This window comes from Pezoporus occidentalis, unplaced genomic scaffold (genome assembly GCF_034315485.1).
Source record: "Pezoporus occidentalis ecotype Australia unplaced genomic scaffold, CSIRO_AGI_Poc_V1 ctg364, whole genome shotgun sequence".
NCBI lineage: Eukaryota > Metazoa > Chordata > Aves > Psittaciformes > Psittacidae > Pezoporus > Pezoporus occidentalis.
Genome location: NW_026915636.1, coordinates 1 through 24,991, shown reverse-complemented (window position 1 = coordinate 24,991; position 24,991 = coordinate 1). Strand labels below are relative to the sequence as shown.

General features: G+C 40.3%; 1 protein-coding gene across 4 annotated transcripts in view; it reads right to left on the bottom strand.

Annotated features, from left to right (window-relative positions):
- EP300 (E1A binding protein p300) overlaps window positions 1-24,985 on the bottom strand; it is a 61,813-nt gene extending 36,828 nt beyond the window's left edge. For 2 of the 4 annotated variants that reach the window (XM_062631021.1, XM_062631022.1), the window contains exons 1-3: window positions 23,878-24,985; window positions 8,874-9,532; window positions 36-212 (exon numbers count right to left, since the gene is read on the bottom strand). In XM_062631021.1, the coding sequence (XP_062487005.1) occupies window positions 36-212; window positions 8,874-9,532; window positions 23,878-23,971 (930 nt within the window). In that variant the 5' untranslated portion in view covers window positions 23,972-24,985. Of the gene's footprint in view, window positions 1-35; window positions 213-1,264; window positions 1,434-8,873; window positions 9,533-23,877 lie in introns of those variants that run through there. The other 2 variants (XM_062631023.1, XM_062631024.1) reach the window with 2 other exon arrangements.
- Between the last annotated feature and the right edge of the window lie 6 nt (window positions 24,986-24,991).

Below are 24,991 nucleotides of genomic sequence, written 5' to 3'. Positions count from 1 at the left end.
CAACATTTTCTGGAGACATTTTTCATTCTACTTACCATGTTAGGCATTCCTGTCCCAGGAACTGGCTTCTTGTCCATTGGAAACTGTGGTAAGCTATTCTGCAGCGCAGCTTTATTCTGCATCTGAGGCCCAAGTCCACTGGCTCCAAGCTGCTGCCCAGTATTCTGACTATATGTCTGGCCATAAGGACTGGGATTGCTCATCATTCCCATCTAGGAATTAAAATGGTAAAATGCTCAAGTAAGCTTAAATTCACAATGTGGAAGGCAAATGAATACTTCAGAGAAGCAAGAGGGATCACAGCTATGAACCAGCTGCAATGCAATACTGATCCACATACATGCACATGGAGGAGCAGGGAAGTATTTAACCCATCACACAACATCAACTTCTCAACCAGACAGCTCCTGTAAACACAGTGAAGCCAACTTACCAAACTTTAAGGTCAGACTGGTCAAATTGGCCTGATTATTTCTTTTTATAAAGATTTGGTGCAACAGATTTCTCATTTCAGCTTTCCCAACCACTAATTTGTTCCATGGGCTATGTACCTCACAAGTCTGAGAGAATTCCTCTGCTCCCAGCACCTCCACATGAAGACAAATATCACCTTCATTCATATCGGCAAGGTTTATCCCCAAAAAACTATCCCACCCAGCTGTCAGCACTCCCACAGCTCCTCTCCAGACAGCTGTAACAATGCATGTCTGTATACAATCTTTTTCTATTTAAGAATATACCATAGGCATAGATAAAACCACACAGTCACAGTAACCCATTTGCAGTGAGCAGTACTGGGGTCAAAAGGAGATGTTCGTAGACAAATAAATCTGCTGAACCATTCATCCATAGAGGATGTAGATTTCTATATCATACAAACTATATGTATATTCAACAGGCCTTCTAGGACCAAAACAACTAGCCATAGAAGATCATGAAACATGGAGATCTTTGTTAAGATTACCAAGTTCTCACCATTACTCACATAGGATCCTAAAAGAGCCATAACTCATAATAATAAAGGCACAAACATACTTTAAAGAACTGCACTGTTTCAATTCACATTAGCATTTGACTAGACAATGTTCAGTCTCCTTTGATACTTCTTGGTTCAAGTCTGGGCATTTTTCTGCATTCAAAAAGCTCCTATGGCAGGCTTGTTTCCAATCATTCCTACATTTATTCTCAAAGCATCCTCCCCTAGTAGAAACACCTTGTTTCTTCTCCTTATTACAGAGAAGTAATATACATGTCCAGCAATTACCTGTGATTAGTCAAACACTTTTTCAGGTTGTAACATCTGCCAATCCACTATAACAGTTGCCTTCAATTTGCATTTACAAAGTAAAGCAGAATCAAATCCAAGCTACAGGAAAAGAAACACAAAATTCACTAAAGAGCCTGCCACTTTAGACATCCGATATGTACAACTGAATTCCCTTGAGGACAGTGCCTCTCTTCCACAAACAAGGAACAACAATAATCACAGAACAGCAATTCATTAGAAAGCAAAGCAAAGAATCTCCACACACGGAAGATAAACTGCAGTGATTAGGCAGAACCAAAAAAACCTTCCTTTCCTCTGTCTCCTTTGGCACTACCCCTGCTGTGTCTCAACTGCAACGAATACATACAGGGTGACCAATGAGGCAGCTGCTGTCAAAAAAAAGGACAGGTAAGAGTCAAACCCTTCCTGCTTCTCCCTCAGAAAGCGAATAGGACCTTATTTGCAAACAGAGCAGAAGAGAAAGGAAGAAAAATGTAAGGAGTCAGCAAACACTTTCAGGACTCTTCCCCATCGTCACTGCTGCCGCAAATTGACCAGCAGTTGGTCAGATTTAATTAAGGACTAACCATGGGAATCATTTCCTTAAGACAAAGTCTGTTTTATTGTAAGACAGCCTGGATCCCTTTGGCTCCAGAAAGGGTTTTGAAAGCAGGTACATCCCCAAACCCAGAAATTTCTAAGCAAAGTTTTCAAGTTCATTAGCAATCACAGCTCCCAAAGTTAGCTGACACCTGAGAGTACCCTAAAGCAAGGACTATGTTGGCCATCACTAACACTGTTCTCATAACGTCTACAACTTACACTGCTATCAGCCTCGAAAAAAACCCTAACCAAATAATTCAGACGTGAAGGCTCAAGGTGCATTTTCACACCCTAGTGTCACGGTGTGAAATTAAGATGCCCAACTCAGATAACTCTGGGGACTTCACACATTGATAAAAAAAGGATTCAGAATAACTGTGGCCTGAAGAGCTAGCTCTGTCCTGGCTATAGGGGGAGAACCCTAAACCCAGACTTAAAAAAAAAAAAAAAAAAAAAAGCACCTTTACCATGTCACTCATAACAGACTTCTTCTAATGAATTTCAGGGATGAGGTTTAACCATGTCAATCAACTTTTGTATCTGCCACACAGCTGGATAGAAGCTCTATGTGAAGCAGCTGGCTTTTTCAAATGTACTAATCAAGTTGGCCCAGCAAAAAGTTCTGGTATTTTCTTAAGCATGAGCCATTGGAACTGTTTGGGGTATAAAATCCTTCAAACAAGGCTGTCGCCATTGCAGAAACACAGGGCTCCACTCTCCCAAGGGCTGACAACCATCTTCCACCCCACCAAGGGGACTTCCTCCACCCTGCTGTACCCCAGGGACCTAGCAGCAGAAGACTGCATGCCCAGCTCAGCTGATCCTGACAGAGGTAACCCTCAGTTCTCTGTCTCAGTCTACAGGAGAGGCAATCACCAGAGAAGCATAGACCAGGTTGGAGAGCAAACGTGCCAAACTGGCTCTGAAAGCCACAGACTCAAGCAACATCTAAGGATGCTAAAACGCAAATGTCTCCAGGTCTCCTGGAATAAATCAGCAGCCATTCTTGGTCCAGGTGAAACAGACACCCGCCAGATTCACAGCTGAAACCGATGGCAATGCCTCCCAGTCTTGCTATCACAGACCCACTAACCTGACACCAACAACCTGCACGCAACTCTAGACTGAGTGAAGGTCATGTGTGAGGTTCTTCACCTGGCACAAGGTGGCCTTGTGACCCTGGCACAAGAAGCAGAAACACACATTCATGTCATTTCCTGTGATACGTTGAGAAATATGGATAAAAGAAAACACCAAACGGGAAGATATGGATGGCCTCATGACTACTGAAGTAAGATAAAAATAACCCTGTATAATTTTATCAGTAGGAAACAAACAGACTGACACAGTACATCATTACATTCATGATCTATTGGAGTGAGGGGTAGATAAACAATTAAGTGCAGAAGAACCAGCCAAAGAAATGTGCTGTTAGTACCATTACATGAGACAAGTACAAGGCTTCGTCTGCAATACCATGCAAAAACGCACATGACTGAATCATAGTTAGAAGTCATTGACTGCAACCTCTACACACTCCTTCCTGGCCACCTCCTTCCATTGCTCTGCCCATTTCTCTTCTTATTCATCCCATCTGTTGTTTTTCTTCTCCTCAGAGCCTCAACTTACTTTCAGCACATACAAAAAGACTTCGACACAGGAAGAGCAGACAGAAATCCACAGCACAGTAAAGAAGAGGAAAGAAGGAAAACTGCAAAAATATGATAATGCATGGCTAATAGATGGCAAAGGTAACCTCAAATGGTTATACCTTCTACATACAGTGGAAAACAACTTGACTTCCCTGCCTCCAATGGAAGCAGAAGCTATCATTACCAGGTGGAAGGGGAGCACCTCCCATCATGTAAAGGGCATCACGACACAAGTTCAGGAAACATCCTAGTTCACGAAACATCCTAGTTCACAAGCACAAGCAGCATCATATAGGGCTGTTCAGACACTCCCCCCGTCTGAGAAAAGCAGCTACAAAGGCTGAGGAAATTCTCTGAAGTTTTGTTCCAGTGCCATGAAACGCAAGCATCTTCAGTTTGGTAGGTCAAGTAACTAACTCTGATTGCCATTCTACTTTCAATACCATTGAGTACAAATTGAGAAGTACCTGTTACAGCTACGCACATAGACATTAAATATATTCTACTGTTTCTCTATAAAAAGAATTGCTTCATTTACAGTCTAGGATTTGAAAGACAACTAAGTTTCAGCAGTAGTATTGAACAATGACCAGTTTTAAGATATGCAGAGATATAAATGTAAGCATGGAGAAGTGAAGAAATAGGATTAGTATTAGTTACATTTTTTCAAATAATCCAACATTTGCAGCATCAACTATGTATGTCTCTCAGGGTAACTGTAGTACATGCACTAGTTTAAGATCATACTGATAGCATCTTTCCAGATTAAACATGTTCACAAGTGTAAGTTAAGAATCAGGAAAGTCAGTTCTGGTAAATTCCAGATGGCTCTTTAAAACCAAGAATTTATGGTACATCACTTCACAGTGCCATTCTACTGACTGGTAGAGCATTGCTGGACCTAGGCATAACAACAAAATTTTGCTAGTGGTATCCACTGCATTCTTTCCAAGGACTGTTATTGCTCTTCTTTGCACCTGACTGCATAATGTTTTAAGATACCTACTGCAAGACACTAGCATTATTTCACTGTCATCTGTGCAATGAACTCCCCTGACCACCCCAGAAACTTCAATTCAAATCCATGTCTCCACTGCTCTAGTTCTCCCTCACAAACAAATACTCCTCCCTTACGCTTCGATCAAGTGAGCAATTTTCCATTTTTTCACCTTGGTTCAAAGAAGAAAAAGCAAAGGACCAGAACACACAATTAACTTTACCTGTTGAATCAAACAGCTAACAGGCAACCAAGAACACTGACCTCCTACTGAAAGTGCGATTTTAAATATGCTAACACTATGGAACATCATCTAATTTTACAATTTTAGAGGGAGATCATCTTCAGTCTCTGTGCAGCTCTGAACAGAACTTTATTCTGAAATTTCTCATTGTTTTACTTAAAGGAAGTTATGGAGATTCTGAAGAATTACATTTGTCTTTGTATAATATTGATGTTGATTCTTTCAAGAATCATAGAATAGTTTGGGTTGGAATGGACCTTAAGATCATTCAGCTCCAACTCCCTGCCATGGGCAGGGATGCCTCACGCTGGACCACATTGCCCAAGGCTCTGTCCAACCTGACCTTGAACACTATTTAATAGAGGTTAAACCAATAAAACCAAGTGTATCGATTACAATTGAAGTCTGTATATACCCCAACAGTAAACCAAATGACAAATTACTACTGGAACTCTAAACATTTCATGTAATTTCACATGCGAGTAAAATACATACCAGAGGTAATAATAATGCTCTTTACTAATCTGAACTGCCTTCATATCCATTTCATTACTTGAGTAAGGCAGTATTTCTTCAATCAGTGGGAGATGAAATCTCAGTGACCTGAAGGTCACGTCGCTTAGTTACTCTGTGATAGAGAATTGCCAATACAGAAATGCACAACACAAAATACTCTCCTCCCCTAATAAGAGGCTGGACAAAAAAAAAATGTAACTGAACCTACTGGAACAACAAACTTAAGCAGATAAAATTGCGAATGAAGAATGGTTCAAAACAGGAAATGCGAATTTCTTCTCAGTCTAATACAGATCTTGAATTTGCTGTTTACTTTTCAATTAATCAAAGTTGTAAAGCTACCTAGTGAAACAAAAAGGCCCCAAAATGCTTAAACATTGAAAGAATCAAGGCTTTACAAACAAATTCCAAGCTTTCATTCGAAGAGTAATAGGCAAGTCTGTCACCCTCCTAACTTGCTCTCAACATAGCACATAGAAAACCAAAAGCTATTCAAGAAAGTAAAACTGACAACAATTCCTTTCACTTCCCAACTTCTCAGTTCCTTTCAGGCTAGACTTTCACATGCATTTTTAAGCTGGTACTGTCACCAAAGCAAGGTCCACAACTCCTCTGACTGGCAACATCAATTCCTTTAAGATGATCCGTCCCCAATATCAGCATCAACTTCTGTACTGAGGACCATAAACTGGACCAGAAAAAACAATGCAAATGAATCTTTTCTTTTTAAATGACCATCTGAGTTTCAAGCTTGGATTAGTTCCTCAACAGTCTCATGCAACTGGCACAGAGACGGCATGCAGACAGAATTGCTTCTTTGTACGTCCGTGGCTGCTTTGCTGCTTCCAGCATATGAAAAACTACAGCATTAAGCCACAGGATGTAAATGGCACATTCTGACAGTACAATTTTATGCATACCAGGTGACCCTAAATCAATCATTTACATTGACATTTGGGATTTCAAGTCCTAAAAAGTAGCCACACACCTAGAAATGTTTGGAAGTACATGGGTAATACGTAAAGCAGGTGTTCCACTACTGCTAGCCAATGTTTTGGGAGGAGAGGAAGAATACACTTCAGTTACTCCATAGAACAACGGAACCAAGCAGAAATGCAACCAATTTTGCTTTCCAAATTGGCAAACCACTTGTCACAAGCTCATCTTTACTGTTAGAGGAGTATAACACCCTCCCTCCCAAATAGTTCACAGCACAGGAAACCTAAGCTATTTTTCAATACAAACCACTGCAGACAATACACCTCCATTTTACTGTGATGGAACTCCCGGAGGCAACACTCCCCCTCCTCCCCTCCCATCACCTAAACGGGCTGACATGGCAAGGTAACATGACGAAGCTGAACACAACCAAAGTGTTTGGTCTGGTTTTTTTTTCCTTCCATTGAAGGACAGCTCCTGGATAATGTACAATTTTGCAGTGAGGAAGGAAACCTACAGAAGTTATTACACAAACTCCCACATTAACAGCAACACAGCACTAAAATTACCAATTAAAAAAAAAAAAAGCTTTTAAAAAACAACTGCTGAGGGTCCTCTGTTTTCATCTACTTTTTGAAGATTTGTAGGTGGGAAAACACAAAAGCAGATGGGTGGAGAGAGAAAACAGTCAGACATGACTGCTGTCAGATTTTGCTAACTCCAGTGCATGAAGTGAAACACAGGCTCCCTGCCAACAACCAAACCAATTGAAGACATTCTGGAATTTCAGCCTCCATTTCAGACTGTTCTCTCATCCGGCAGTTTCAACTCCTGTGCAAGGGCTATACCCACCACACTCAAAGTCACCAGTTTTTTGTAATCAACAATTAAAGGACTCTGAAGTATCTTAACCAGTCTGGGACTGCAAACTAAAACCCAGAAGTTTTGGTCCAAATATTCCCAAAGGCACAAAGTGTTCTTAAATACTGAAACGTGTTGTACATCAAAAGTAAGTAAGCAAAGACAACAATTTAACTTTGGGCTACATCAGCCAAAAGATTGATTTTGTGTTCTATTAATTCTCCTAGCTAAATGAGATTACAGTGCATAACCCTAGAGCTCTGGTAAGAAAGGGTTAAGAAGTTGCATTTCACCCGATACGTCAATTTTTGATCTCTAAATACAGTTTTCTGAGGATCAAAGTAAATTTATTTTTTTTTTTTTTTTTTTTTACAGCCAAGGAATAATGAATTAAATACCATGTCATTCCAATACAAGAATACTTCTCCATAGTTCCGTATTTCTTTCCACAGCAAACTGCATACAAATTTGCTACTGTAGCAATGAAGCTTTGCAACAACTTCCCTATCAGTCAAAAATATCTAACATGACCAGGTCACACATTACTAGACACGTACATATAGATATCTATCAGAACCATTAGCACACTGAGCTTAAGCAAACAGCTCAAGAACTTTATAATTAATAGCATTCACAAGACAATTTACTACATTAAAGTGTATCAAAACCATTAATACACAGCATAATTTTCATTTACGTTTCAAATACATTAAAAGACTATGTTACTTATCATTCCAAGTCCTTCAAATGGACTTCAGGCACTCCAATATAGATCTATTCAAGTATTGCAAAGCATGCTGGAAAAAACTGCCCCCTCATTAGCCAAGAAGCAAAATACCCACCCCTAAAGTGAACTGAAACATCGAAGTATTTTCTAGGCTTTTGATCAAAACATTGAAAACTGGAGAATACATACTTAAGTGGCTCCCTACACTAAAAAAAACCCTAATTGTGCATGACAAAAATTCAGTGCAGACATCTCTTAGTCACTTAAGCCACTAGGTCTTCACTTCTCAGTGACTCATGACAACAGCTTCTTCCCCATCGCCTAAACCCTATAAGGACATTTCCTTCTCCAGCATAAAAAAAAGAATTTTTTTTACCCCAGCTTTCTAATTTACTCTCCTATAGACAAAGCCTTTATAAAGTCTAAAACTAGAACTGAGTTGGTTTAACAGTCTTTTAAGAACCCATCATTTGTCTTCAGGTGTCTACACAAGCCTTCATTCTCCATCCTTAACTCACATACCTATTTTTTTAAAGGCCAATGTATGTGTCTTAGCCCATACAGTGTGCTAACTCTATACAAACCTGAAAGTGCTTCTCAGCATCTGCTACAGCATATACATTCACTTGATTTCAGACAACACAAACTCTCATTAAATGTCACAAAGAGAAGAGCACCACCATACCTAAAAGGTCCTGATGGATTCCCATCACACTCAATATCAGGATCACATTAGATGGGAAAGTACATTTGTGGATGATGCATAAAACAGAATAAAATACAAGCATGTTACTTTCCAGTGTTGCTGATAAACTATACTGCCACAAGATTTCTACAATAGACTTTTTAATCTAGCAATAGTCTTACTTGTTGTGAAAGACTCAATTTTTGCCTCTCATCACTGCTCCAGGTTTCACTTTAGCAGCATACGAAGTATTTACCACATGATCCAGGACTCTTAAAAGAGAAAAAGTCCTATTCTATAGAACCCATACCTCCCAGGAATAAATCTTTCCAAAGTCAACAACAAGAAGGAAGGTAATAAAGTCAAGTTTAGCTTGTCTTACCTTGTTCATAGCTCCAGGCTGTGGCCCCCTCAGTGCAGCCTGTCCTCCTATTTGTGGAGAGCCTTGTTGCAGTGTCTCGGCCAACAGGTTACCAGGATTACCCATTCCTGGGTTTGGGTATGGCATATTAGGTCGACCTCTGCCTGCTCCAATTGAACCGTTCATGACTTGCCCCTGCATCATTCCCTGTCCGTTGCCTGCTGCCAACATCCCAGGATTCATGCCAGCATTCATCCCTGTGTTCATTCCCATGCCAGGCTGATTAACTGGACTGTTTACTGTCGGCATCATTCCCGCTGTGGATTGGGCTGAAGGACCCTGGTTTGGTCCACTTGCACCCATCGCCATATTGGGAGAAGTCAACCCAGCCTGTGCCATGGGGCTTTTCACCATGCTGTTTAACATTCCCATTCCAGGACTGCTTTGTTGGGTTTGACTGGCCATGCCTTGGCCAGGGCCACCTACCCCCATATTGAGATTTGGGGAGCTACCAGCCCGTAAAAGTTCAGACAGCTGCTTGTGTTTAGAGGCAGCATCTTGTGCCAGGCCAAGGCTGGTCTGCAGCTGATTAATGTCACCACCATTGGTGAGTACCAGTTCTGTGGAGCTGATCAGTTCATCTGGCAAGTCATGTTCCAGATCAAAGAGTGAGCCAAAATCTGAAAAGCAAAACAGATTTTATATGAGGTCAGAGCAATCAGCAACATCTTTCAGAAGAATCTTGTTCATTAGTTTTTATTTTTCTATTTCAAGTAACTAGCAAAACTTGACTTTTTATGTTCCAGCAAAATTCCCAGATCAGTCATTACTGAAAGCTATCCAAATTGTCATGGTAAAAGTAATTTCTAAACTTTACAGAGTTTAAACTAGAGAAGACCATTCTGCTTCACTCTCCTACAACAGTTTCTGTTGAAAGATCACTGATCAGTGATCTGAGTAAAGCTCAGAGTATCATCTCTCAACTTGAGAAATCTGAGAAGAGAGAAAAAAACCTGTATTAAAACCCCACAATTAGCCAAAGGAATTAGACAACTATTATAAAGGATTAAAAAAGGTTGATAGGAGAGCACTGTCATTTATTTTTAACTTTCAAGGAAGTCTGTCACTTTTGGAACAAAGATAACTAATATATGGTTTTCCAAAAAGTGTTAATAGAGGTTTAGTTGTGGCATTTGGGTTTTTGGTTGGTTGGCTTCGTGTGGATTTTTTTTTTTTTTGGGGGGGGGGGGTGGCGCTGTTTTGAGGCGGGGGGCGGGGGGGGGCGCACAGAATTGCAAAATTCCACTAAACTTCACTTGGACAGTCAGTATCTTCCCACAAAGAACACTGTTGGAAAACAATCATATAACCCTCCTGGCCACAAAGCTGTGAAAAAAAAAAAAACCACCAGGATGAAAGAATCGAATTCATATCTCAGGAGCCCATGCAAAGCAATTCCCAAGCTAACCAAGTGGAGAAAGGTTACTATTTGGGATATCTAGAAACAAGAATATTGGACAGCACCAGAATTAATTTGCTCAAGAAAACAAAAAGTTCTTAGGTCCTCAGAAGGGGCATGCACCTTGAGCTGTATATTTAATCTATGGTAGTTAAAACAAACATAACCTAAAAAGGCTATGGCTAAAAACTGTGCCACCCTGTGATGTTGCTACACACATCTAAACACTTAATATTTGGAAGAATACTTAGTAAAGAAGAGGGGATTTCAATCTTAATTATTAGAACATCTCAGCACCACTTCTGCCAAAAAGGTCATTTCATGGATGCTCTGTAGGAGGTATTGCACTCCACTTTCAAAAATTTCAGATCCAGCAATGACCTAAAATACTATTCATTACCTCAGCAACTGCATTTAAAGGAAAATCTCAATTACACTGAATTCTAGAGAGGCTGGCAAGATGACTTGGTCCAAATATTAATAGAAAAATACTACAGTTAAACAGCCTGTAAGTCAGAAAAGCTCAGCAGCATTAGAAATCAGTTCAAAATGTTTCACATGATACGGTACCAAACTCCAGTACTAACAGAGTTTCTACAACTATGTAATTGTTATCACAGAAAAGATAGTAACTTAAGAACCCTGAAAACAGAGTAGGAGGTTGGCAAGAACACAGGTAAACCACAACAGAGGAGATTTTGTAACTCCATTTATATATTCTTCACTACTGCAAAGCACCAGGGACAGAATGATAACTTCCACTAAAGAAGTATGCTTTAAACTATTCAAATCAGTCTGCCCATTCTTCATCAACGTAAATCTTGTGCTAAAAATTATGCTTTGCAACACATACTAAGGACTCAGTTTTTATTTGTATCACTGGTAATCCTTGGCATGACTGGTATTTTTCAAAAATTCAGAAGTGAAGGATGAACCAGAAGAATAAAGCTTTGTGCAAGTTGCCCCCCATTTAAAATGATGAATTTACAGTTTGTGTCACTAGACTTATCGCAACCCCTCCAGCCCCCCAAAACCTTACAGTACTCAGTGGTTAGCTTAAGAATTAAACACTGATGAAATGGGAAGAGCTGCAGTGGAAGAGATCTTTGAGCTCCCCTCAAATTAAGGGGAGAGATCAGGGACATGGGGAAAGCAAACAAAAAGAAAAAATACAAGACAGTTTAACACAGCTTTTCAAGATGCCTGTTAGGATGCCTTTAAAAATGAAATGCTGAAGTACTACATCCAGAACACTAACAAATGGCCGATGAGTGAGGGAGAAGTACAAAATATGATGAGTAATTCATAAGTTATTCTGCCACCCAGGAAAAAAAAAAAATCTCCTTAATGAGGAACAAACAAAAGTGAAACTGAAAGTCAAGTGTCTGAGAAGAACATGAGCCAGCACAAACCCTGTACCTACAACATAACCATAATGGCAGCAACACAACGACCTCCTGTCTGCAAATGGAAACAGCTGTGGAAGCAAAGATGAGTACCCAGCTCAAAGACCAGTTCTGCAAGTGACTGTAGCTTGGGAAAAGAACTTCTTCTGTTGAACAGATACAGCCTCCATGAGAGGGCAAGTGCTAAAAGAAAAATCACTACTCCTGTCCTGAGATCATATCGCTGTCTATTAAGCCTTTCACAAACCCACCTAGAAAGCAATCGGTAAACATCCAAGTATGAAGACCTAATTTGTTTTCAAACAACCACAAAATATTTTCTCCGAAAGACCCCTTTAGATGATTTCAGATAACACCTATCAGATAATCCCTATCAGATTATTTACATCAAAATAATGTAGAACATTCTTTCTCTAAGACTAGGATTAAAAATCCTAGCAAGTTAAAGATTACACAACAGAAGATTCATCACAGAAGAATACTACTGGCTACAAGCCTAAGTTTTAAGTCCTAAATACCAAAAATGCTACATTCTGGTATGAGTTTGCTCTTTTTATAAGTCTTTCCCAAAACTTCAAAGTCTTCTTCAACCAGTAGATAACAAAACTGGATACTCAGTTGTCTGGTCAATTATGGAAGTTACATTTTTAGTCAACTGCCAGGAAGCAGAAGTTTTCAGACGTAGGAGTGAAACATGAAGAGTCTCAGAAGACTACAAAGATCAATAAGGCTTTGTGTATCTCTAGCAATACCTGAAATTCATTTCACTATTTTCTACATATAATAGGTATTCTAAAGCCTACGGTAGAAATTCCTACCTATGACCAATCAAAAAAAACTGGTAAGACTGGGCCATACAGCTCATATGCCACATGAAAATAAGAGCACATACACAGAAGACAAAGGTATAGCTTAAAACAATGGTGATAACTGTTCCTGGAACTGACTTCAGTACACAGAGTCCACTGCTTGCCTTGCGTTCCATTTCATTAAGGTTACACACACAGACTTCTTACTAACAAAATAAAGCTCATGAGAAGGTGAAGGAGGCAGATCAGTCCTGCAAAGGTTTGCCTACCTGATTCATGACCGCTAGAGATCTTAAGGTAAAATCAGACACAGAAAAACTGGGATGCAATAGAACTGCTGGTATCTGGTCCAGGAGCTCAAACATCCAGTAATACGCAAACATTAAGTGGTAGAATTAAACCCTGATCTCCATAAAGTGGCACAGAGTGATTCCACATTATGTTACTTACAGTATTATTATTGTGTTTCTTTCCATGAGTAACGAGAAGATATAAAAAAAGATCGCTACTGCCAACTAAGATTCAAAGGAAAGAAGCAAAGTACCTTAGCAAAACAACATCTCAGCAGGTAATCAGAAAGTCTTAACCTAAGGTAGTATCAACGTCCAAAGCCATACAGTAATTCCTCTTAGGAACCCTATCACTAGGTCTGGTTTTGTAGAGTTAAGAAACTTGCTTGATTTGCCCTGGCTACATTAGATCTGTAGTGAGGCAGTGGATCAGAAAAGATAGGAGATGGAGCAGGACCATTTCTTTCAGTGGCAGTCCAGTTAGATTGCATTAAGTAGTATGAACTGCACCCTAAACTGTGAGAAAGCAACTTCAAAAATCAGTGTGTTAGTTTGTGTTGCATACTACAGATTGCTTCCTTAGGTTCAGACCCTACTTCCAAGAAGCCTGCTTTTGACAGTGTCTGATCTGCAAGATGCATGGAACCTGCCAGCCTGAGCTGGAAACCCACCTGGCACCAAAATGGACTTTAAACTAGTACAGATTCAGAGTGTGCAATCAAAATCCTTAAGTCAGTAAGACATGGAAGCCTTATCAAGTGATTAATTTTCAAATGAGTCAAAGTATTTATTTCAAGCTAGTGTTACTGCAAGTTGCACCTGTCAGCACCAGGGATGTAACAGTGCTCAAAGCAGGCAAGGCAAGGTAAAGATTTCCTTGTTTAGAACACAAGGAAAATCATAGAGTCATAGAATAGTTAGGGTTGGAAAGGACCTTAAGATCATCCAGTTCCAACCTCCCTGCCATGGGCAGGGACACCTCACACTAAACAGTGTCACCCAAGGCTCTGGCCAACCTGGACTTGAAAACCACCATGGATGGAGCATTCACAGCTTTCTTGGACAACCCATTCAAGTGCCTCATCACCCTTACAGTAAAAAACTTCCTCCAACTTTTTATGTTAAGGACACCAGAACTGTACACAATACTCCAAGTGAGGTCTCACAAGAGCAGAGGAGCAGGATCACCTCCTTCGACCTGCTGGTCATGCTCCTTTTGATGCAGCCCAGGATATGGTTGGTTTCTGGGCTGCAAGCACACACTGCAGCCTGCTCACGTTCAGTTTCTCATCGACCAACACCCCCAAGTCCTTCTCTGCAGGGCTGCTCTGAATCTCTTCTCTGCCCAGCCTGTAGCTGTGACTGGGCTTGCTCCGACCCAGGTGTAGGACCTTGCACTTGGCATGGTTAAACTTCATAAGGTTGGCATCAGCCCACCTCACAAGCGTGTCAAGGTCCCTCTGGATGGCATTCCTTCCCTCCAAAGTATCAACCGAACCACACAGCTTGGTGTCATCGGCAAACTTGCTGAGGGCACACTCAATCCCACTGTCCACATTGCTGACAAAAATGTTGAACAAGACTGGTCCTAACACTGACCCCTGAGGGACACCACTCGTTATGGGTTTCCAACTGGACATTGAGCCATTATATCAATAAAATATATCTATACTACCTACTTAGCAAAGAAATTAACATGTGGGTTCAAGTAGCACATGGTAGTTTCTTTTGCATGCTTTCTAGCTTACAGTCATGATTCAGTCGTGTTCTCTCTTCTGGATTAAGACAACAGACCTCTATTCACCTTTCAGCATAAAGTAGGTGTTTCTGTCAACATGAATTATCTGTTTCTAGCAAACAGGCTGCAGTGAACAACATTAATTTTCTAATAACTTGCCCATGTGCTACAAAATAGCAAGAACGCTTTTCTCATGTACTATACCCTCAGACTCAAGACACTGAAGCAGTCAGCCTCAGAGAAAAGTTGGTACACCTGTACCAACAGTGTCACATGTAACAATGATGCCTGAAGAACCCTGCACGCCAGACATGCAAGACAACAACTTACTCTAGTGCTTACCTCATTGCTGATCTTGCAGAGAAAGGTAAGAGACTTTACAGTTCCTGTCCCTACATCCCATTTATTACATTATAGCCTGAACACAGAAATATCAAATTAGAAACTGCTGAATAGTCACCTTTTTGCACAAATGTTTCTGGGCTCGAGAAACCTATCAATGGATGAAATTATACCACAGTCATTAGGTTCGCAATGAAACAAGTGGACAAGGCTTAATACAGGACACTGAATACAAAGTGTGCATGTGACAGGGTTGACAGGAGCCATAGAGGATGTTGGACTACACAGAAGACATAACACCTTTGCTGCACTTTCAGGCAAAGAATAATGATAGGCTGCTGAGGTCAGTCTCTTCTCTGCACAGCAACACAAAAGTTCTCCAGGAATTGACCAGGGCCTTGATGTAACAGAGAAAGAGTCCAGAGGATACAACAATATTCCACAGAAATGAGCCATTTGGGCTTGCAGTCAAGCACCAGCATTACAGGCCCTAAAATGTGCTGTCTGAAATGCTCTTAAAACACAAAAAAACCCACCCCCGCACCCAGAAAGCTCAAACCACACAAAAAAGGCAGAACAAGATAAGGAAACTATTCTCACAAGAGAATTCTCTAGTACCCATGAAAATGCAGATGCAAAGATCAAGCAAACTTGCAATCAAGTTCTAATCAAGAAAGCCGTCAATTCCGAAGGCCTCTGCAACAGCAAAAAATTGAGACAAGTTCAGTTTCAGTGGGGAAGGGAACCACGTCTGAGGCAAAAACTCTTTAATGTTCTTACCAAGCAGGTGTGAAAGAACTTTGCTATAGAGCATTTTGGAGATCAGGTTTGTTCTTACCAATAAAGCCCATTCAGGAGAAGGCTTTTCATGTAGATCATCTGTAGCCACTGTTATCCAATGGTAATGCAAATTCTGCCAAACCACCTTTCCTAACTTAAAATGTAGAGTTAATTTCATTAGTCTCCTAATTTGATGCACAACAAAGGGGCAAAAAAGCGACATAAGCTTAAAAAAGGTCTAGATTCATCATAACTACTGCTTCCAAAATCCTAGCTCATCAAGAACTATATATAACACAAAGTAGAAGTGTGATACAGAAGTCTTTGCTACCACTTACACAACAGCAACTGAGAATTCTTATGCTGTATTATGCTATTTGGGTAACAGTCTAGAGCATTAGACTTTGGTATCAATTCTGTTCCCTGCAAGAAACTGGGGAAGCACTGCCTCCTTACTTCCCTGCTAACCCAGACAAGACCTGAATTTGTTCACTGCATCACGAAATTTGGTAATTTGAAGAATTCGAGAAGTAGAACACACAGCTATAAAGGACATACTCAAAACCCATGGAAGACAAGAAACACAAAGACACAAAACGCCTCAGCACATCACAGTAGCACAGAACTCCAGGCAGGGATGTTTTTAAAAACAACCAAATGTTTGTTGGTCAAAGTCCAATTCACCATCTAGAATAAATGTCACTATCGGTTGTGAAAAACAGGTATTTTACAAGTACAAACAAAAAGAATCATTCTAAAGAATAACTTATCATTCCACATATACCAAAGTCCTAAAATTAGGACCTCACAGGCTACATTTTTTTTAGCTATCCTAATTCCTACTCAAACACTGGTGTCATCAACTCTTGCTTAAGGGAAAAAAAAAAAAATAAAAAAAAAAATCTCCATTTCATTAAGTCTCAATAATCTGCAGGTTCAAGTCAGACTCATCCCAAAGCACTACCAACAGAAATACCAATTTTAGTAGACTCTGGCTGATGAATCTTTGCCACTTCAGAAGAAAAATCATATTTATAACAAACTGCTTTCATGATCACATTCAAAGTTCTTCAAAACCCATTATTTAGACTTACAGACAATAGTAGGTGTTTATCACTGAAAAACCATAGCAAAAATTCAATGGTTGTGATTCTGGAACACAGAACTGTAGCTGGTCTAGGGAAACAATAGTAGTGTAATCATATGGAAAAGACTGGGTTCAAGAATCAAGACAGGGTATGTTTGATGTTTTTGACGTTACTTAAGGAGGAATTTCAGAGTCACTGTGTCCCTGCCTATTCACCCTATTACTTAACAATGCAAAGGTATGAATGAGTTTTGCCATCACTGAAGACCCAAATAAGGTGAAATTTTGTCACTAATTCCAAAATGCTCAAGTCACACAGTTAATAATTTCCTTGTGAAGACGTTGCTATTTGCATAGATTTCATTGAGCTACCTTTAACTTTTTTGCAAAGTCTCTAAATTAGTACTCCTATTCCCAAGACTACCCTGTGTATGCCACTGAAACCCCCATAAGATCACCTTAAGTTACCTAATGATCGTCTGTGATATTGTTATATAGTAAGAATGGCATTTCAGTTTGGAGTATGACAAATTGTGGACCAGTGTGCACAGGGAAAGTTAGAGATGTCCTGCGGCCTGCTGTACTGGTGGGCAAAGAATGCATACAGGCAGATAGGAAGGGAACACCCCGGGAACACCCCTATGTGCACAAATGCACAGAATCAGTTTCATTTTAGAAGTGATTACAAATCAGTTTCAAGAAAAGAGTAAAGTTCACTTCATTGTCAAGTTAATGATGCCTCTGAAATGATACATAAAAGGCAGTTTAGCTTCAGCAGACTAAGCCAGATACCAGCATTTTGCCAACATTTTTTTTTTTTAATTCCAGTTCTGAAAAAGGAAAATAAAACCTGAGAATTGGATTATTCTAGTTCATTAACACAGTAAGAGTATGTTCCAAGAGAGATTTTCTACTCACTTGTATTTGGGAGTTCTACAACACAAAAAACAGTAAATCATGATTCTACACACAGATAGTTAAAAACTGTACTTGCATCTGGTATGGAGATGCACTAAAAGGTACAGCACAGAGGTGTTCCACACCATCAAGTGGAAAAAAGCAAAATCTTCCTCTGCCCCATCTCACAACCATCAATAAGAGAAAATAACGTGCTGTTTTTGAGAAAGTAACTTGTGCTGTACCTAACTTGCACTTTTTAAATGAACATCTTGGTTTATACCACAATTTCATCTCCTTGCTGTTCCTGCAAACCCACCTGACATCACCAACTAAACCACAAATTACTATGATTTGAGTTCAGAATTCAACATTCCACTTTCTAATTTTCTTAAAGTTTTGGAAGAAATGTGTGCTTGAAGAATACAGCAGGTCACATTTTTAAGAATGCTTTAAATATGTTTGTATGACAATCCATTTTAAGGAAAATTGTTGCTATTTAGGAAGTAAACAAAGTCATGTTGACAGATACTTACTGCCCAGGGAGAGTTCTATGAACTGCTCTAGTTCAAGTTCTACTTGAAATTCTACACATTCAATGTAACCCCATGGAAGTTTTTTATCAGTGCATACAACCATATGCAGAGACAGATGTACTTTACTTCAGCCTGCTGCTACAGTTTAAGTAAAGACAGAAAAGCCAAATCCTTCAAGACAGGTGCATTGTTTATCTGTCAGTTAAATCTACCCAGCAAAATCACCCCATTTATCAAATAATAAATTTAAATGACTTTTGCCCAATCCCTCTCAGAGGGGGCACTAATTCAGGTGATGAGAAAGGTTATAGTATCATTACGCAGTTGGAACAACCACTGCTAAAGCATGTAAGCAAGACACTGAGGTGAGACACTGGATATAATCAAGCTGTCTACAGAGAAGATGCAAGAAATGCATGCTAAATCATACAAAATTAAAATCTAATAGTAAAAACATTTTCTCCAAGTTTTAAAGGTTCAAGAAACCAGAATTCCTACAGTAGAAGTTCAGTGTTTGTTCCTAGTACCTTCTGAAACCCAAATGCCCTAAAAACATACGCTAAACCCAGGAGTCCACTAGAGCCTTCCCAGACAAACTCTGGCTTTCTGCAAACACCCAACTGACCAGTAACCTGAACTGGGGACCCTCTAGATTAAAACCAAAGCCTGCTCTAGGACAGGGACTCACAAGATGCAAAAATTACTTGTTTGGGTTTTTTTTCTTTAACCTAGGATTTAAATTCCCAAGTTCAGTAACAAAGATTTTCCCTGCAATATCAAACTTGTGACTCTGTATTTTTAAACAGCAACTGCAAACTGGCTTTTTGGTCTCGAGGTCTTTTTATTGGTAAGTGCTCAAGATTCAGTTTTAGATCACAATATGCACAGTCCTCACATCATAGTAGATTTCTTTAAATAGGTATCTTTCTAACACTGCTCAGAAAAAGTACATACCTGGGTCAGACACACACAAAATCCACCTGGTGAAGGTGGAAAAAACAGCAGATACAGCAGTTCAGAAATCTAGTGTTCAAAAGTCTGCAAGATTTTCTTTAAAAAGTTGCTAAGCACCACATGAACCATCAGCTTTCTCTCTAAAGAAAGTCTTGCAGACTTATATTTCTCTTAAATTTATTCCTAATGCAGTTACTTCAAGAACCTACTTAGCTACAAAGCAAAGATGCCTATTACTGCAGTAGACAATTTACAGTGTATGCCACCTATCAAACCATATTTCAAGGCATCTCTTATCTCACAACAATTAATAGTTTGGAAAAAAAAGAAAAAAAAATGTGGTGCACAACAACAGGATAAAACTACGTAACTGATGACTAAGTTAAATGTAGCTAATGACTTGGTCTTAAACCTTAGCCAGAAAACAGATTTGTGAAAAGTACTTATTTTTTAAAATGGTATATACAAACACTAGGGAAAAAACACAGCTGCCTGAAAACAGACTTAAAAACCACGCACATGCCTCTGGAAAAGGCAGTGAGACATGGTTAATACAATTCATTCTGAGCAAAGCAACATTCAGATACATGTGGAACAAATGAAAGAAAAGTATCAGTTAAATTCGTGAGAAGTTTTGTCACAAGTCTTAGACCCTTGATGTAAGAGAGAGTAAAGTTTTGAAGGTCAGAAGTAGTTCCTGAGGAAAAAAGGAACATAGGAACTTCATAAAAGGGAAGACTGAAATCTGAAAGGGAGATTGAAGATGTGCTGTTACTCAGAAAAAAAAAAATCTACTTTTGGATATAGCGAACTGAATAAGTTACGTATCACAAAAATACATACACTGATCTCTGATGCAAAACACATGCCAATTAATTGTAGAAAACTGACTTACAATGTTACAGCAAGCCAGAAACACTAAGCACTTAAAATCCTGTTTTCAGATCTAGCAGCCCAAAGATACGATACCATACAACCACACTGCAGCAGAGAGTATACTCCATTTCTATTCCCTCACAAAACACAGCAGTTCTGAACCAAGAGTGCTAAAAGCTTTCCCAGTTCACAGAAATCAGGTTATTTCTAAAAAGTGGAAGGGGGCTTTAAAACATGATTAAGCCACACAGAAATCTGTATGTGGCAATTTCAGCCCACTTGCATTACTGCAAGAAAAATTGAGGGGTTCACAAATAAAAAGGTCAAATAAAAAAAATATCACTGGTTTAAGGCATCCATTCAAAAATGTTTCTTTACAAAAGACTTCTACTCATCTACTCAACAAGGTAACTCTTCAGGATGCACTCAAATTACTCTGTTATGGGGGGAAGGGACAGAGTAGCATACAGCAGCGTGCTAATGCAATGTTTAAGGAAGTCTTGTTAAAGAGTAGTTGCAACATATCGAAACAGTGTTCCTAGCAGTAGAGGAAAGGCAAGAAACTGAGCCATAGTGGCAAAGTACTTCTGTCAATGTAACCATGCTAGCACAGAGGAACTGCGCACCCACTGTAACAAACTCACGTCCCATACTACCGGTACTGCGCCAACAAAAGGTACAGATCCCGAAGTAGAGCTGTATTGGTCCTCAGAAAAGTAAACCTCTGGATAAGATCTATATAAAATTATCACTCTTATTATCACACAAATGCAACAAGTATTTAAACAGGAAAAAAGAGAAAGTTGTAGAAAAACCGCTGGTAGTTTAAGGGAACCCACACACAGAGTCCTGTTCAGGAAGCTATTCTAGAAGTACACAGCATTAAAGAGGAAAATGAGACCATTCAAAAATACTAATATACTACACAACACTGACAACACCAAGACTTCCTAAATTACTTCAAAACGTTTGTTAGAAAATGTGCTACAGACACTTCAGTTTCCATGTAAGTCTATGTTATTCTCATGTCCTCAAGAAGGAATTAGCACCAATAAAGCAACTGAAACCTACATTAACACAGCATGTTCTATGGCAAAGCAAACTGTGAGCAGGGAACACACAAATCATGTAAGGCTTTCAAGACAGAAGGAGATGCAGCACTGCAACGACAGTGGGAAATGCAGCTTTAACGAGTTTAGTACATTCCAAGCGCAGTATCATCCAGGTCCACTGTGAAAACATGTGAGTTAGATTCACCTTAGTTTTCAATATAAATAGACAACATTTTCAAGTTTGGACATTAGTAACTACAGTCAGTCATTGTTTCTAGGTATCTGGCAAGCTAAAATAGTATTTCAGATTAAGAAGTAAGTCAAAAAGTTAACAGCAAAAGAAACACTGAGAATGCCACTGTGTATGTGCTGTGAAAGTTTCATCAACAGTGCAAGTTTGTTACCTTTCTTCTTCCCTCTTTCTGACGATGCTGCGAGTAACAGTTTGAAAAACAGTACTTGAGTAAGTACATAAGCACCGTGTTATTTATTTTCTATAATTAACTAAGGAGTCGGGACAATACAACAGATTCTGTAAGTGGAATTTACTTAATGAAAGCTGCCTGCACTATTTCAAAGCAAACTTAAGGAGGAGATAGGTTAAAAATGCAAACTTGAAGAAGTTTCTCACAAGAGCAAAAGTGGGACAAAAAAACACAGTCTATCAAGCAGCAAACGAAAAAAACACCCTCAAATAACGCACACTGGTTAAGAAGTTTGATTTCATTCAAACAGAGAACAAGTATGATATCATGTTAGAAAAACACAGAAAGTGGAACTGTCACAAATCCAGGTGTCAACAACAACAACAAAAAAGAATCCAACTCAGAAGAGTAAGACTCCTTTAATAGTTTTTATGTAGCATATATCTAAGTCTTTGCACCACTATAAACCTCTGCATAGCTATGGTGATGACTATCTCCATCACTTTCAGGCAAATTACTCCATTTGTGCACTACTGAAGCTGTCCAACAATCCACGATGCTTCAGCATGACTGCAAAAAGTTCATTAAGCTGTCCAGTAAACTAATTATTAAAATAAACTAAGTACTCTGCAGAAATCTGCACCTGTTAAACTGACACAGATTATCCAAACATTATCTGATCACAAATGTCCTAACTTAGATATGTGAGTTCATCTGAATTAAAATACATCTTTAAATCAGGACTTCTCTCACAGCATGTATTTTTAGCTCACCTCTCTAAACAGAGCAAGCTAACCCCTATAAAGACAAATTAAAACTGGTTACTATTAAATTAAGTACCGGTTTCCAAGTCTAGAACAAAACCCCCAATAACTAGCTCTAAAGACCAGCACCTCCAACACTCTTCAAAGACCTGCTGATATGAGGAATAGTCATGTTCTCCAGCTACAGCATAATATTGCCTGTACCTAATATGCATTAAAAGTTACACATAAACTTTTTCAAAACTAATACGTCACTCACGAAGACCAGAGAAGGCAATAATCAAAATTTGCCTGATGATTCCGAGAAGAATCACATACACTGCTCAACCAAAACAGCTACTAAAGCCTTCTGTTCACTGCCAAATGAGAAACATTAAAAACAAACGAACAAAACAAGAAACAACTCTTTCTTTTTCTTGCCAGCTGTTAACAGCATGGGCAAGACCACTGGTGGCTTCAGAAATACCATGACTCAGACTCTGGCAGGAGGAAGCCTCCTCCATGTGCCACAGGTTAAGAAGATCTAAAGTGAGTTCAAAGAAACTCCTGTGGGACAGGTAACCAAGTAGTCTCACTGCAAAATGACACCAAATACTCATCTGCTTCTCAAAAAGCATTAAAAAGCTGAACAGCCCTTTGTTACTCCCTCCCTCTCCCAGTACAACCAGTTTATATTGGCTAGGGATTGGGACACCTAAGATTCCCAACATCTAGCTTGCCTGCACAGCATCACCGAGGACCTTTGCAGGACTGCAGAGTATCTTCGCAGCTCTTGAGTCTACAGGGGAATTTCAGACATTTTGGCCTCACAGCAAAGAAATGCGAGATGCGAGATGAGCTACACTCCATATTGATTCTTAATGCAAATAAGATGAAATAACATTAATTCTAAGATGATAAGAGCCTGATAAGAGCCTCAGCAAACCTTACACCCCAAGCTTGGGATATGGATTTTGGTTTCAGCTGTTTTTTTCTTAAAGTCGATGGTCTCTTAGAATCAGGAAAGCAGTTTTTAGATACCCTTCTGCAAGGAAAAGTAAGGAGAACTGTAAAAGGTGAAGCAAGTAAGAAGACTGCAGGTAAGAATTAAAAATGGAAAATAGCAGAGAAGTAGATCTCATTTCTAAACAAGCTGTAAAAAAAATCCCTTGTATATGCAAAATAAGAAAGACACATACATGTGTACAAATGTATATACGTAATTCAGCAATAAAGTGTACAAAAGCATCATCCTCAGCACTTTCTGTAACTGGCATTAAAGATACACGGTTTGCAAGGAGCTCAGTAAATAACTACTACTGTGAAAGACACGAAAATGACAAACTGTTACATCTTATCTGCAGTTGATCAAAAGCACAATAAACTGAGCAGCTTTGCTTTCAATCACTTCTGAAAAAATAGAAGGGCAGAAACCTCCGAGCACTCTCCCGATGCCATTAAACGCCAATACGTTCAAATGGAGCAAAACCGAGAGAAACAGACAGACACAGAGGAGGAAGGCAAGCAAGAGTGAAGAGCGGCGAGAGACAGGAGATTTAGTCAGAAGAGGGGAGAAAAGGGCAGTAATTGCAGCACCGAAAGGTGGGGAGAGCAGGGCCCCCGAGACTGACCTGTGCCGTCGCTGGCGGACACGGAGAGCGCCGGTGAGGAGAGTTTAGGCCGCTTGGCTGAAGGCGGGCCCGGCTCCACCACATTCTCGGCCATTTTTAATTCTTTTTTAGACAATCACTCAGAGCAGAGAGACGGGAGGTGCGGAGGGGTGGGGGAGGAGTGAACCCCAAAACCTTCTCCTTCTTCTCGGGCCCCGAGGCAGCTGAAGAACAACAATAACGCCGAAAGCGAGAAAGGAGGATCTGGCGGAGGAGGGGGCCAAGTTCCCCTTTTTCTGCCCCTCAGGCTCCGGGAGGGCGGCAGCGGAGAAGCGGGGAGAAGGTGGGAGCTGGTGCGGGGTGGGGGGGAGGCAGAGTCCTCTTCCCCCAGGCGAAAGGGCTGAGCGAAGATGGGAAAAGCAGGTAAAGCTCCCACCAAAAAAAAAAAGAAAAAAAGAAAAAAAAATTAATAATAATAAAAAAAGCTGTTGGGGTTTTGGTTTTGTTGTTTGGTTTTTGTTGTATTTTTTTTTTCTTCTGTAAAATTAATCCCGGCTGTTGTGTTGCTGGTGCTTCCTCGCCACCGCCACCATCATCTTCTTCATCCTTCGGGGGGTCTCCTCCTCCTGCTGCCTCCTCACCGCCGCCATCAGCCTCTTCCTCCTCGGCGCCGTCCTCCTCCTCCTCATCGCCACAAGGAGGCGGGCGAAGGAGGGGAGAGGAGGAGGAAAAAAGAAAAAAAGATCACCGTCCTCTAGCAGCAGCTCCTTCCCTCTCCAACACCACCCTGCAAAAAAAAACCCACCGCCAGCGACAGGGCTGGGGGGGTGGCGGCAGGGACAGGCGCAAGGCGTGCGCGGGGTCCCCAGCTCCACTCGCTTCTTCCTCGCCCGTCGCTAATGGCTGCAGAAAGGGGAGCTGTAAAGATGAGGAGGGTGAGGATAAGTCCCAGGAGTCTCCGCTTCACATCTTGTTGTGCGGGGAAGGAGGAGGGGTTGTTGTCCTGATGGAGGCAGCACCGATCGCGGGATGGGAAGGTGGGGGGCGGGTTTCAACACCCTCTCTGCCCCCCCCACCCCTTCTTCTCTTCTTTCCCCTTCCTCTTTCTCTCGCTCTCAGTAGCAGGCTGCCCCCC